General features: G+C 46.8%; 1 protein-coding gene across 3 annotated transcripts in view; it reads right to left on the bottom strand.

The window, feature by feature from the left end:
• The window catches only part of Senp5 (SUMO specific peptidase 5), a 38,868-nt gene extending 24,517 nt beyond the window's left edge, over positions 1 to 14,351 (bottom strand). For 2 of the 3 annotated variants that reach the window (XM_028894087.2, XM_037209800.1), the window contains exons 1-2: positions 14,167 to 14,351; positions 2,358 to 3,885 (exon numbers count right to left, since the gene is read on the bottom strand). In XM_028894087.2, the coding sequence (XP_028749920.1) occupies positions 2,358 to 3,855 (1,498 nt within the window). In that variant the 5' untranslated portion in view covers positions 3,856 to 3,885; positions 14,167 to 14,351. Of the gene's footprint in view, positions 1 to 2,357; positions 3,886 to 13,791; positions 14,122 to 14,166 lie in introns of those variants that run through there. The other variant, XM_028894088.2, reaches the window with a different exon arrangement.
• Positions 14,352 to 14,690: the final 339 nt, after the last annotated feature.

Raw genomic sequence — 14,690 nt, 5'->3', positions numbered from 1 at the left:
AAAATAAATTAAAAATAGGGTTGGGGATTTAGCACAGTGGCAGAGCGCTTGCCTAGGAAGCGCAAGGCCCTGGGTTCGGTCCTCAGCTCCAGAAAATTAATTAAATTAAAATATATAAATATTTTTAAAATGTAATAATGAAACCCATTAGTTTGTATGCTAACTTATAACAAATATTTTAAATTACAAAATGAAGCCATAAAGAAATTTTACCCTAAAGAAAAATGGAGGGATATCCCAAACAACAACAAAAATTAAATTTTAGGTTCTACAATCTTGATTGATGTTCCTTAAATTAAAAAAAGCAGTCTTCTCATAGAGAAATCAAGCTGGGACTGTGCTGACAACTTCCTCCTGCTGGCTGCTTTCAGAGTGCTGTGCAGGCTACAGGGAAAGAAAAGATATCAGTGGTCCTGCCAGCACTTGGTCCCGGGCCCTGACTGCTACATTACTGACAGGCGGCCGATGTGTCCACTGGTGAAACAGTGGCACGGAGGAAGGCTACGATGTAACCACCGCCTTTCGGGCTGGGTCTGAGCCCGCACCACAGCAAAGGAATTGTGGGCTGGGAGGTTAAGGCTTAGTGGGGAGCCTCCTACTGTTTGTTTTCTAAATGAACAAGCTGTCAAAGTGCCTTCTAAATATTTATGTTTAGAACCACGGATTAGAACTTCATCTCAGAGAAGAAGATTCTTTTTGCCGTGAAGTGAACTGTGTTTAACGTAGAGACTCGTAACTGATCAAAATCCTGAGAATAGGCTTGGCGGTGGTGGCTCACACCAGCACTTGGGAGGCAGAGGCAGGTGGATCTCTGTGAGTTTGAGGCCAGCCTGGTCTACAAAGTGAGTTCCAGGACAGCCAAGGCTACACAGAGAAACCCTGTCTTGGGGGGAAAATGATGCTGAGAATAAATGTCTCTTACGTGCTCAGTCAGCCATAACTGGGACATCTATCACTATTCCTCTACTGCTCAGGGAACGCTGAGGAAGAGGGGGCGGAAAGAAAGTAAGGCCAAAGGATGGGAAGAAATGCTGAGAAATGCTGTCTTCTGGACCAGTTATGACCACTGCACTTGCAAGCTCACTGCAGCTATGGTTACCAGCACAAGGCCAGGCCAACAGAATCAGTCAACATGCCGACAGACAGCACTCTCCAGTCAGGACTCAGTGGGGGGGGGGGGTCAAAGAGGGCAGAGGGGACTGCTGGGGGTGCTGGGGAGAAAGTCAGGTTGTATATGATCAAGTACATTGTAGAACACCAGACGTGGTGGCACACCTTTAATCCCAGCACTTGAGAGGCAGAGGCAGGAGGATCTCTGTGAGTTCAAGGCTAGCCTGATCTACATAGCAAATTCCAGGACAGCAAGAGATACAGTAAGATCCCAACTAAAAAAAAAAAAAAAAAAAAAAAAAAAAAAAAGACACTGTATTGTCAAGGAAATAACAAACAATACTCTATTTAAAAAAGAAAACAAGAAGAACAACTAAAATTTCTGTTAAAGCAACAATAAACAACATTGTGGTATTAAAAATGTTATATTTTGGGAGTGACAATCCTTGGCAATTACAATTAATTTAGCATCTTCACAATTAGACTGATATGGTGTTCCATGGAAGCAGAGATCAGTGTATTCTGCTTGTTGCTATGTTCATAGAAACCAGAACACTGGCTGGTATACAGGAGCTTCTCATATATTAATAAAAGAGAAACAATGCAAAGGAAAACTAGGAAAGGAGAAACTAAGTACCAATAAAATGCAGTCAAACACACACACAGAAGTCATCATGGCTGGGGTAGAGCTCAGTTGATAGAATGTCTGCCTAGCATGCATGAGGCCCTGAGTTCAATCCACAGCCCCCCCCCCCCAGATCGTGTATGGTGGTAATATACCTGTAATCCCAGCACTTGAGAGGATCACAAGTTCACATTCATCCTCGATTACATGGCAAGTCTGAGGCCAGACTGGGCTACCTGGACACCCAATCTTACAACATTCTCATCTGTAATCTGTAAGACTGACTGGTAAAACTTAAGTTTAAAAGGTAATTTGGCCACCCAATTAAAATGTTTAAGTATCAATATTCTTTACTGGCAATTAGAATGAAAATTTAACTTAAACAATTGGACAAGAGAGAGTTCATTGAATCCTTATAGCAAAATCGATACAACTGTCCATCAACAAACCAAAAAGGGAGCTAAGCAACATCTCCATAGTGGAGCATCGTAAAAGGCATCACCAACATCGAATGGCTTAAAGGGAAAGCCATGTGTGGGAGGTAGACCAAGACTCTTCTGGAAAGGAAAATGGACACCAAGCGTGGGCCGGAGGCTGGAGGGCAACAAGGAACAGCGCATACCAGAAAGGCAGGTGGAGAGCTGCTCATCATCCACTGGAGAAGCTTTCTGACTGCTCTTGCCACCCGCCACTTGGCTCTCTCCTTTGAGTTCACTGCACACCGCGGGAGCGTCCAGAGGGCTTTTACAGTAGGGGTGGTCCAGCAGCTCAGAACTAAGAATGTTCTGCTTGAGAGATCCATCCTCCTCCATCTGGCAGTTCTCACTCTGAGCAGGCTCTTCAGACACAGGCCCATCGACACGGCTCACAGACGCGTCTGCTCCAGACGCGGACAGCGCAGCTCTGTCGTCACCGGCAGCGCTTGTCCCGCCTTCCCGACCCAGAGTCAGACTCGCTCTGCCCGTTTCTGGAGGGAACTGGGTGCTAGAAGGAAGCTCGGTTGGAGGGGTTTCAGGAACTTGCTCTGTGCACCCCCACTGAGGAGAAGAGGGGGACTGGTCCCAGGCGTATGTGGCACTGCCGTTCTGTTGGTCAGGGAATGCTTCATCTAAACTGTGCTCCTTGTCCAAGAAAGGGCTTTCTTTAGTGTGGCCATCAGGCACATGGGAGTTCTTCCCCTTCACCGCAACACTGGCGTCCATGTCTGCCAAGTATGGCTGGCACTGACAAGGGTCTTTAGCTTCTGGGGAAGGGACTGGGCTGCAACTGCTGCCGCCCTCAGTGTTACCCCTAAGGTTCTCTTGATGGTCCCCAGTGACCTTCTGCACCCAGCTTCGCTGGGCTTTTCTTAGCTTGCAAACTCTGTTTTTCGTTCTGAAGTGCTGGGATCTCAAAATCCTATACCGAAATCTAATCATGGATAATTTCTCATACATCATAAGAGACACTTTGACTCTTCGATGTTGATTAAGTTGGAACTTTTTTGGAATCAATGGTTTCCCATTCCTGTGGTGCTCTAGCCCTTGGTAGCAGCCGTAGCAAATGCGTTTTCTATGTTTGTTCAAGACCACAATCTCGCCACTCTCCCCTGGACTCTGGCTCTCCCCATTGAACTTCATGGGAAAGTCGGACGCTTGTGCGCCTGTCCGAGGTTTGTGCCCACTGGCCTTACCCAAGAGAGTACTTGCTGACAGGCCAGTAACCGCCTTCAGGAGACTTTCCTCTCTGCAGTACTCATGGTCCGAGGTCTTTGCTGACGACAGTACCTTATCTGCTGGATGTCTCAGGAGACGGCTGGAGGAAGAAGCGAAGTACTTGGGGTCCTTTCTTTTCACTTTGGCATACAAAGTACTACCACTGTGAGGGGCCCCTCCAGACCCCGCCCTTGCACAAGGCGGGACATCCCGGATCCACGATTTCTGGATGTGAAGAGCCTTCTTACCACACTGGAAATGCTTCAACTGTCCACCCCAAACAACTGGCCTTCCCACCTTAGCTTTCAGAAAGCACAAGTTTTGAGGAAAATAGAACTTCTTAAAGCTTCCAAACCCAGTATTCCATTTCTCAGAAAAAGCTAAGTGAATTCCCTTTTTCCATAGAATTTTCTTCTGCTTTTTCATTTTTCTGATGCATAATGAGAACTGATGTACCTATACAGAAAAAAAAAATGTAAAGTTAAATTTCAATGTAAATATGTCATAGAGGTACATAGCAGTTAAGATTTTGAACAGGGCAGTGGTGGCACACGCCTTTCATCCCAGCACTTGGGAGGCAGAGGCAGGTGGATCTCTGTGAGTTCAAGGTCAGCCTGGTCAGAGTGAGTTCCAGGACAGGCTCCAAAAGCTACACAGAGAAACCCTGTCTTGAAAAAAAAAAGGGGAGGGGGCGGTGCTGGAGAGATGGCTCAGTGGTTAAGAGTACTGGCTGTTCTTTCAGAGGTCCTGAGTTCAATTCCCAGCAACCACATGGTGGCTCACAACCATCTGTAATGGGATCTGGTGTCCTCTTCTGGTGTGTAGGAATACAAGTAGGCAGAATACTATGTACACAATAAATACATCTTTAAAAAATATTTTAAAAAATGAAAAAGACCAGCCTGGGCTACCAAGTGAGTTCCAGGAAAGGCGCAAAGCTACACAGAGAAACCCTGTCTCGAAAAACCAAAAAAAAAAAAAAAAAAAGAAAAAAGAAAAAGAAAAAGAAGAAGAACATATGCACTCCAATTTATTCTATCAGCCATAAAGAAGTCCTACCTTGGGCTGGAGAGATGGCTCAGAGGTTAAGAGCACTGGTTGTTCTTCCGGAGGTCCTGAGTTCAATTCCCAGCAACCACATGGTGGCTCACAGCTAACTATAATCAGATCTGGTGCCCCCTCCTGGCATGCAGGTATACATGCAGGCAGAATGTTGTATACATAATAAATAAATAAATCTTTTAAAAAAAAAAAAAAGGAAGAAAAGAAAAGAAAAGAAAAAGAAATCCTACCTGATGGAGGTTCCCACTGCAAGAGAACTGGGAAGAAGGAAGATGTGAGCATTTAACGAGGCCCCATTTTCTCTATACCTGTCTCTGATGCGGATGTTTCAAGAATCATTTCTGGCAGGATACGGTCACACATGCCTTTAATACCGGCACTGGGGAAGCTGAGGCCAGGTGGACCTCAATCTCTGTGAGTTCAAGACCAGCCTCTTCTACATATGAGTTCTAGTCAGCCAGGGATGTATAGTGACACCTTGCAACAAAAAAACAAAACTTGCTGGGCAGTGGTGGTACACACCTTTGATTCCAGCACTCAGGAGGCAGAGGCAGGCTGATCTCTGTGAGTTCGAGGCCAGCCTGGTCTACAGAGCGAGTTCCAGGACAGCCAGGGCTAAACAGAGAAACCCTGTCTCGAAAAACAAATGAACAAAAACAAAACAAGCAAAAATTTCTCAGTATACACCAGTCTTTGTTTTTGTGATTCACTTTTATTTTATGTGCATGAGTACTTTGTCTGCATATATGCGGTGCACCACTTCCGTGCCTACTGCCCGAGGAGGCCACAAGAGGATGCTGGATCCTCTGGAACTGTAATTATGGATGGTTGTGAGCTGCCACGGGGTGCCGGGAATTGAACCCGGGTCCTCTGCAAAAGCAACGAGTGGTCTGAAATGCTGAGCCGTCTCTTCAGCCCACTGCACACCAGTTCCTAATACAACACACAGGCCTTGATTCAGAAGAGAATTGCTGGGCTGTCACAGAATTTCTTGTGTTGACTGTTTCTCATTAGCTAAGTGACTTTCAGCAAGTCATTCAGATTCTGTGTTCTCAAGTGTAAAGTGAAAGATAGTAAAGCGAGGGGGACCAGAAACCACTTCAGACAGATTTCACATCTATTTATAACTTGTCCACAGAAAAATAACTTTCGATGACAATTTTTTTTAAGGGGAAAGTATCTTTGGCCCACATAGCCCTCACCCTCAAGGAGACCAGGCTCTGCTTTACACGTCAGAGTCTAAGTGTCCATAAGGAAGAAGACTTTATGTCCGCTGCTCTCATCCAGTTCTACTGGCTCTCAAGTGAATATAAGGACCACAGACAAATACACACACACACACACACACACACACACACACACACACACAGAATTTCAGGAACAGCTCATAGAGGTGAGAGGTGAGGAGGAATAAATGAAAATCAGACACAAAGCCAGCCTAGTCAGTGCCAGCCTAGCATGCACAGGGCCCTCTGTTCAATCAACAAGACAGGACAGGGCTGCAGACAGAATTCTTGCCTAGCATGCATGAAGCCCCCAGTGCCTAGCATGATTCAATCCCCAGTGCCACATAAAACCAGCCATAAAGGCACACACATGTCATCAACCCTAACACTCAGGGAAAGAGGTAGGAAGATCAGTTTAAGGTCTGTGAGAGAAGGTTCGTGAGTCTCACACAGCTGTGAACCCTGTAAGTGACAGCCTGCCAGGCAAGTCATGCCTACTGGAGCGGGAACGGCACGAAGGTTGTGAGGACACCAGCCACTCACTTTTCAGTGAGAGCTGAGGTTTGCCCCACAGAAGGGAATTCATGCCTGGTACTGTGCACCTGGTCCAGGACTGGGGAGGGGACAGGCCCGAAAAGTAGCAGAGCTCTGACTAATGCACACAGGTATCACACTGCCTTCTGGCTACTTCTGTCCATACCCATGAGCCTGGGTCAGAGAGGCTTCTAGACCAGCAGGCAACAGTTAATGCAGACTCCTAAGTGACCAAAGTGGCATAAGTGACTCTCCAAGGGACATCTGTATCACACCCTCCAAGGCTCAGGGAACACGGAGGAAGAAGGGACAAAAGGTAAGAGCTGTGGAACGCTGTCTTCTGGATGTGACGAGGCTGCTGCCCCCAGGAGCTCACAGCAGTGATGGTTATCTACTTAGGACCTGTAGAGACTGGGCCCGTCAACATTCCACCAGGAATGGAGGACAGGCTCACCCACTCTGCCCTGAGGAGCTAGAGATAATGAAAGGTTACTGGGCGAGGGATCATATTCTTCAGCAATGCAGCCCCTGGGTAAGTTATTCTTTCTCAAGTAATAACCCCTCACCCATGCTCCTGCAAGCAACTGCAATTAAATGTAGTGGGACGGGACGGGGGTGGGGGTAGGGAATACCTGAAATCCCAGCACTCGGAAGGCAGAGGCAGGAGGATCTCTGTGAGTTCGAGGCCCGCCTGGTCTGCAGAGCCAGTTCCAGGACAGCCAGGACTAAAGAGAAAAACCCTGGAGGGGGGGGGAGGGAGGGAGGGAGGGAGAGGGAGAGGGAGAGGGAGAGGGGAGGGGAGGGAGAGGGAGAGGGAGAGGGAGAGGGAGAGGGAGAGGGAGAGGGAGAGGGGGGTGAGGGAGAGATATGAAGTAGGAGTCAGACTTGCAGAGAAGGGAGTTCTATGACAGGGGATAAGAAAGGATAATGAGAGATGAATACAATCAAAGTATACTGTGTGTGCTTATGTATCTAAAATTTCAAAACAAGTAAATAAAGGAAGAGGAGAAAATGTCATCCTCAGCCACAGAGTTCTAAGTCAGCCTGGGGTATACAGCCTGTTTCCAAACATGAAAAAGAAAAACCGAACACATAATTTCAGAAATTAATAATGTCTCCTATTACTGAAAGTTCTACAGACACTAGCCACCAAGAGGAGTGGAAGAAACAGCAGATTGTGAACCAGAAACCAACACATGAGACGTAATTTAAGTTTGCTAACAATGTATTAAGAAAAGGGCCCATCTCCACTCCCCCACATACCACCACACACACATTACCCCCCACTCTGCTCTGTTGTTGTTGTTGTTGTTGTTGAGACAAAGGTTTCTCTATGTAGCCCTGACTGTCCTAGAACTGGCTGTGTAGCCCAGGCTGGTCTCCAACTCACAGAGATCAGCCTGCCTCTGCCTCTCCCTAGTGCTGGGATTAAAAGTGTGCACTACCACCGCCACATTACCTTTCTAGACATCACTTTGCTGTGAGGGGAAAAAACATGGGGGACTAAATATATATTTACCTCGGTCCCTTCTCCAAATCCACTGATAAACACTGGGCTGGGGGAGGGGCAACATCTTTCTAAGTTACCCAGGCTCGCCTTGAATGAGCCATCCCTACTGCCTCTGCCTCACAGATGCTGGAGTTGTATGCAGGCCACCATGCACAGCGAGAAGTTAGAGTTTCGTGTGTGTTCATGTGGTTTTTGGAGACAAGGTTCCTCTCTGTAACAGTCCTGGCTGTCCTGGAATTCACTCTATAGGCTGGCCTTGAACTCTCAGAGATCCTCCTGCCTCTGCCTCCCGAGTGCTGGTATTAAAGGCACAGGCCACCACCAGCCCGATAGAAGTTAGATCTTTTTTTTTTTTTTTTTTTTGGTTTTTCGAGACAGGGTTTCTCTGTGTAGCTTTGCACCTTTCCTGGAGCTCACTTGGTAGCCCAGGCTGGCCTCGAACTCACAGAGATCCACCTGCCTCTGCCTCCCGAGTGCTGGGATTAAAGGTGTGCGCCACCACCGCTGGCGTTAGAAGTTAGATCTTAAAAAGGCAAAACTCCACTATGTGCAGCAAGCACACACTCCGATAATCCCAGCAGCCAGGAAGCAGAAGCAAGAGGATCACAAATTAAAGACCAGTTTTGGTGCTATATAATGAGACCCTGTCAATCATAAAAATGCATGAATGAATGGGTGAATGAATGAATGAATGAGCAAAAGCCCCAGGGACAAAGATAATGAAAGAGGAGACAAGACTAATTAAATTTCTAAAAGAAAGTCACACTTGGTGGCATACACCTTTAAAATCTCAGCAGAGTCTGAAGAATCTCCAAATTCAAATCTCTAATGAGTTCAAGGCCAGCCTGGTCTACATAGCAAGTTTCAGATCAGTTAAGGCCATATAGTGAGACCTTGTTTCAAAAAATAAAAAGCAGATAATGAGTAACACACTCAGCAGGTCAAAAAAGGCGATGCCATGAAGTAAGCTCCATGACCTCAGAAAGGCCCCAAATTAGAGGTAACAAATACCTATGAAGGTTAGGAATACAGACAGAGCTGAAAAAGGAAGGTCCCAGGAAGTCTGAGGAGGAAGTTCCACCCCAATCCTGCCTTCTACCCTGAGAGAGAACCTGTTCCTTTTCTTGGTGAAGATGAGTCAGGAGAATCACGCCAGCAGGAAAGCACAGTGCAGAGCGAGCTGAGATAAGTGAGTTCATGCTGTGACTTGCCCTCCTCACCACCACACTATAAGGATACACTGCCATGAGGAGACCACTCCAACGGGACAAGAGAAGGTCATTTAAAGAGGAAAGGTCATATCTAATGCTCCCCCAAAAGGCCGAACAACTATTCTTCAATGTCTTCTGACGTCAAAGAAATGTATTAGACTCCAGATCCTAATTCCACTGCTCCTTTCTCCCCCAAGAATACAAGTTTACCCTTCAAAAGGGTAAACAGATGTAAGGACAATTTGAAGGAGAATGATACAGTCAATGAGACACACACTCTCGTTCAACTCATCCTCTGAGACTGTGGCAATCGCTGGTTCATCCTCTAGAAAAGTTGGTTAGTTTGTGAGAAAATCTGTAAATCAAAACACAGCTATCCCCCAAGTTGGAACCCCATCAGCTAGCCCACTGAGTCCCTGCATTAACTTTTCAGAATGTGATGTGAAGTGTCTTCTAATGAATACTAGCCACCGCACTGGTTCCTTCCATCAACTAACACACTAAGAAACACACACTGTAACCACCACAAAGATGATGAGCTTAGAAAATACAAAAGTTGTATCAATGAAAATTCTATAAAAAGCTTACGGGCTGTTTAATCCCATGCCTTTAATCCCAGCACTCGGGAGGCAGAGGCAGACAGATCTCTGTGAGTTCGAGGCCAGCCTGGTCTACAGAGTGAGTTCCAGGACAGGCACCAAAACTACACAGAGAAATCCTGTCTCGAAACCTCCCCCGCTCCCCCACACACTCCCCACACCACCACCCCACAAAAAAAAAAAAAAGCCATAAAAATATCTTCCACTTTACTCTTAAGAAAGAGGTCATGGTTGGGGCTATGCTCAAAGATAGTATTAACCCACATGTGTCAAAGGTCCAGGTTTGATCAACACTGGCAAAGAAAAAGAAAAAGTAGCACATTCTCCTTCAGGAGATGTTACTTTCTTTACAGCTGGCCATCTCTCCAGCCAAAAGATACTTTGTTTTGAAGTATCACTCTGTAGCCCAGACCTACCTCAAATACACAATTCTCCTCCCTCTGCCACCTGACTGAAAAGGGCATTTTCAAACTTGGCTGATGGAATTCCAAACTGACATAATCATTTTGGAAGAGAATTTGGTAAGGTTTCATAAAAACCACAAAAGTATTTATCCTCCAATCTGACAAGCTTACTTTAAGCAATCTGAACAGAAGACTCGGCTATAACGATGACAAGGCTATCTATTGCAATATTGATTACAATAGCAAATACTTAATCAATGCCCACAAGCAAGAGCATGGCTAAATAAACTAGTTTATCGACATGAATGAAGCTTCACTGGAGTGAGGATTCTTTCAGCAACCAGCATGCAGTGCTTTAAGAGGATCCATCCTTAGATGACAAAGGTGAAATTCAGGTGAGTTCTAAAGGGGGTAAGAGGAGGAAATGAGAAGGGAAGGGCTGTTTCTCTGTACGTTGTGTTCCTGCTGGTCTGGCTTTAGGACAAACCTGCTGCTTCGCATCTCAAATGAACCTGGCTTGCTTACTTCTCCTCTACAGTACTGGACATTACACTAGGGCCTCATGAATGCCCTGCAGGCGCTCCACCACTGAGCTGTATCTCTTAGCCCCTGGATTTCAAATGACTAATACAACCACACCACAAAAGGAGAAAATGAACAGACCTTAGAAAACAACATTCTGACTACATCAAGAGCTAAAGACAAAGAGTGCTTACAGAAACTGCACAAAGCACAGCAAATGTGTTTTTCCATTGAAGTAGGAGTCAATTCTGATATTATCAGTATTCAAAGTTGAACAAATAAGTAAAAGATGCTGTGGATAGTTAAAGCTAGACTTTCCACACTAGAGAAACAATGACTTGTGACATGAGAGACAAACTGGAGGTACCACTATGGACCCAGCTGGATACAGATACGGAAGTGTACACACACAGACCTGTCAGTGAAGCAGCGCACTCCCAGCAGAAAGTGAGCACCCTGACAACCAGACCTTGGTTTCTAAATATACTCATCTACGGCAAGAAATGGCAACGTGGTGACTCAAGCCTGAAATCCCAGCACTCTGGAGGCTGAGACAGGAACATAAGGAAATCAAGTCATCACTGGTAACACAGACCATTGGAAAGCCAGCCTGAACTGTAGTCTCCAAAAAAAAAAAAGAAAGATTTCAGAACTGAACAGAGAAAGTAGAATATGAACCTGAAATATCACTGTGGTGCCAGAACATACACATAAATAATCTGAGTGACAGAGACAGACAGACAGACAGACAGGATTTCACTATGTAGCCTTGGCTGGCCTAAAACTTGCTATGTAGACCATGCTGACCTCGAACTCATAGAGATTAGCTTGCTTCTGCCTCTGGAGTGCTGGGATTAAAGACATGTATTACTATGTCCTGTACAATTTTAAAGAGTAGCAAAACTGGTAGAAGGGACATCTTCCTTATACATAATTTCAAATTAAACAAAATACAGAATAAGCCAGGCATGGTGGTGCAGGCCTTTAATCCCAGTACTGAGGATGGGGATGGAGAGATTAGAGGCTGGTGGACCTCTGAGTTCAAGGCCAGGCTGGTCTACAAAGTGAGTTCCAAGACAGCTAAGACTGTTACACAGAGAAACATTGTCTCAAAAAACAAACACAAAAACAGAATGAATAAAAGAAATAGAAAAAATAAGATCTGCCATTTCTGTAAGAAGTAACTGACTAACCTCGAGTGGTGGCCCCAGCCTTTAATCCCATCACTAGGGAGGCAGAGGCAGGTGGATCTCTGTGAGTTTGAGGCCAGTCTGGTCTACAGAGTGAGTTCCAGAATAGGCTCCAAAAGCTACACAGAGAAACCCTGTCTCGAAAAACCAAAAAAAAAAAGTGGCTAGGCAGTGGTGGCACACACCTTTAATTTCAGCACTCCGGAGGCAGAGCCAGGCAGATCTCTGTGAGTTCAAGGCCAGCCTGGTCTATAGAGTGAGATCCAGGGGAGGCACCAAAACTACACAGAGAAACCCTGTCTCAAAAAACCAAAATAAATAAAATAAAATAAGTAACTGACTCAGTCAGGTGTAACTACACTCCTATAATCCAAGTACTCAGGAGGCTAAGGTAGACAGATCACAGGATTAGCTAAATCTCCAGATTCTATCTCAGTTAAAAAAGAAAGGAAGGAAGGGAGGGAGGAAGGAAGGAAAGAAGGAAGGAAGAAAGGAAGGAGGCTAGAAGATGGATGCCTCAGTGGGAAAAATGGTTGCTACACAAACATGAAGACCTGATATTGGGTCCCCAGGATCCACATAAAAGCTGAGAACAGCAACACATAATCCCAGAACTGGGTAGTAACAGAAGATGGATCCCTAGGGGCTTGATGGTCAGCCCGTCAGCCAAATGGGTGAGTCCCACATTTAGTGAGAGGTCCTGTCTCGATACATAGCGTGTAGAAGTGATTCAGGAAGATATCCTAACTTTCACATTATGCATCCCCACACATGCACCCCACCCCACTTGACTAGAAACTAGAAAACAGTGAAGAAATGTCTTCAAGTCTTCCAAGTTCTGAGGGAAAATTATTCAACATGAGAATTTTAGGCCCATCTAAGATCTAATGACTGAAAACAGAAAAAGGTTTTCAGACAGGTGATTTATCAAAGTATATACCTCCCATATACCTTTTTCAAAGAGCCACAAGATAAGAAGTACCATGACAAAATGAAGGAGTAAAGCAAGAAGACATGGGAACTAGGGGCTGAGGAACCAGGCTCAGTGCTCACCTAGCACGTGCAATGCCCTGGGGTAACTCAAAAGTAATAATAACAACAGCAGTAATAATAACAATAATAAAATTAAAGGAGAGGGAGAAGGCAAAGAAAAACAAGGTGGGAAGGCAGGGGAGCCAGCTCAGGGGTTAAGAATACTTGTTCTGTTCCCAGCACCCACACAGTGCCTCGCAAACACGCATAACACCAGGTCCAGGGGATCCCAACACCCTCTTCGGCTCCCCACAGGCACCAGACAAGCATGTGGTGCACACAGATGCAGGTAACATATGCATGTACAGTTTTTAATATAAAAGATGGTGAGGTGGCAGAAATGAGAGCAAAAGAGAGAAGATGTACAAACTGGGCTAGTAATCCCAACAGTAGGGAGGCTGAGACAGGGGGACCACTGCAAGTTCAAGGCCAGCATAATCCACACAGCAAACTACCTCCCAGCCTGAGCTACACACGAAATGTTTTAGGAGCAGAGTATCGGCAATCTGAGATATAGGTGCAAAGGCCTCCTAAATGGGAGGGAATTTCAATCAATCATCTCCCGGGCCTTTTCTAAAGAAATGTGACAGAAACTTACGAGTTATCCTTGCAATACCAGTGTTTTATCAATAAGCACAAGGCATCTGAGTGACTAGGTTTCTTGGATGCTGCACACTCAAAGCACAGATTGCAGTTAAGTTCCAAACACACAAGATTCTGGTATCTCTCCTGGCACCCTTCTCGATACTAAGCTTATTCTGGACAAAAGGCAAAAGCATAATTAGGAATGTACCATGTGCCCTGAATATTCTTTAACGGCGTTTTAACCAGGGCCCCCAAAAATTTCATTCAATTATTCCAACTAATTTGTATAGGTATAAGAACATGCCTATGTTCAGGTGGTGAATTAAAAACAATACCAAATGGCAGGGGAACGCTTCAATTCAGCTTCTCCAGACTCTTAAGTACGAACTCCCATGACCTTTCTGCATCCCACTTGAATGGCCCCACAGTGGAATCGGAGTTAATACTGCCCAGCACAGACAGAATAAAAAAGTAGCGTCACACCAACCTAAAGCCCAAGAGTATCATGCTTAAGCACGGTAGGAAGGAACCAAAGCAAGGAGCAAGCCGAGCTGTCGGATCAACTCAACCCCCCTCGACTTCCGATTCGGCAGGAGCTGGGAGCCTGACAGCGGATCTTCAGGCAAAGCTTCCCCTGGCTTGGGAAGGAGCGGCCCGAGGAGTGGGTTTTCTGGCTGGCTGGCCCTCAGGGCTCGTGCTGCGGAGGCAGGAGGAGGGCCGCGGTCCCCGGAGACCAGCGCCCACTCGGCGGCCTGCGGCGCGGCCGTGGGGAAGCGTGCGGGCCTCGGGCGGCGCTGAGCTGGCGCGGGGAAGGGCTGGTCAGCAGCGCTGCGGACGCCCGGGCTGCCCCGCTCCGGCTTACCTACGTTCTCTGCTCCCGGCACCGAACCCGCGGCCTGCACGAGCGCCGCAGCGGCCGGGACCGCCGCCTCGCCCACGCCCACACCGGGGGAAGCCCGGCCAGAGACCGGACTCCGGCCTGCTCACGGCCGGCGGGGCTGCCGAGCTTCCTCCCAGCCGCTGCGCGAGCCGGGCGCCCGCTTTGCGCGTCACCTCCTCCTCCTCCTCCTTCCGTGCCCTTCCGCCAGAAGCTCCGCCTACGCCCAGGGCGAGGGGCGTGGCTTAGAGGCGCCTGCTCCTAGAAGCTGGGTGAGCTGCTCCCTGGATCGGCACGGGAAAATGGGGAGGCACTGCAATCTAGAGTTAGCCCAGGCGCCCCAAGGCAGGTTTCCGACTTCCGGGTCGTCAGCTCCCTTCAAGCTTTTGCGGTCAGAAAGGCTAAAACAAGCCGGGCGGTGGTGGCGCACGCTTTCAATCCCAGCACTCAGGAGGCAGAGGCAGGCAAATCTCAGTGAGTTCGAGGTCAGCCTGGTCTGCAAAGCGAGT

This window comes from Peromyscus leucopus, chromosome 12, assembly GCF_004664715.2.
Source record: "Peromyscus leucopus breed LL Stock chromosome 12, UCI_PerLeu_2.1, whole genome shotgun sequence".
NCBI lineage: Eukaryota > Metazoa > Chordata > Mammalia > Rodentia > Cricetidae > Peromyscus > Peromyscus leucopus.
The sequence above is the reverse complement of the archived record's forward strand: the minus strand, read 5'-3'. Positions and strand labels throughout refer to the sequence as shown.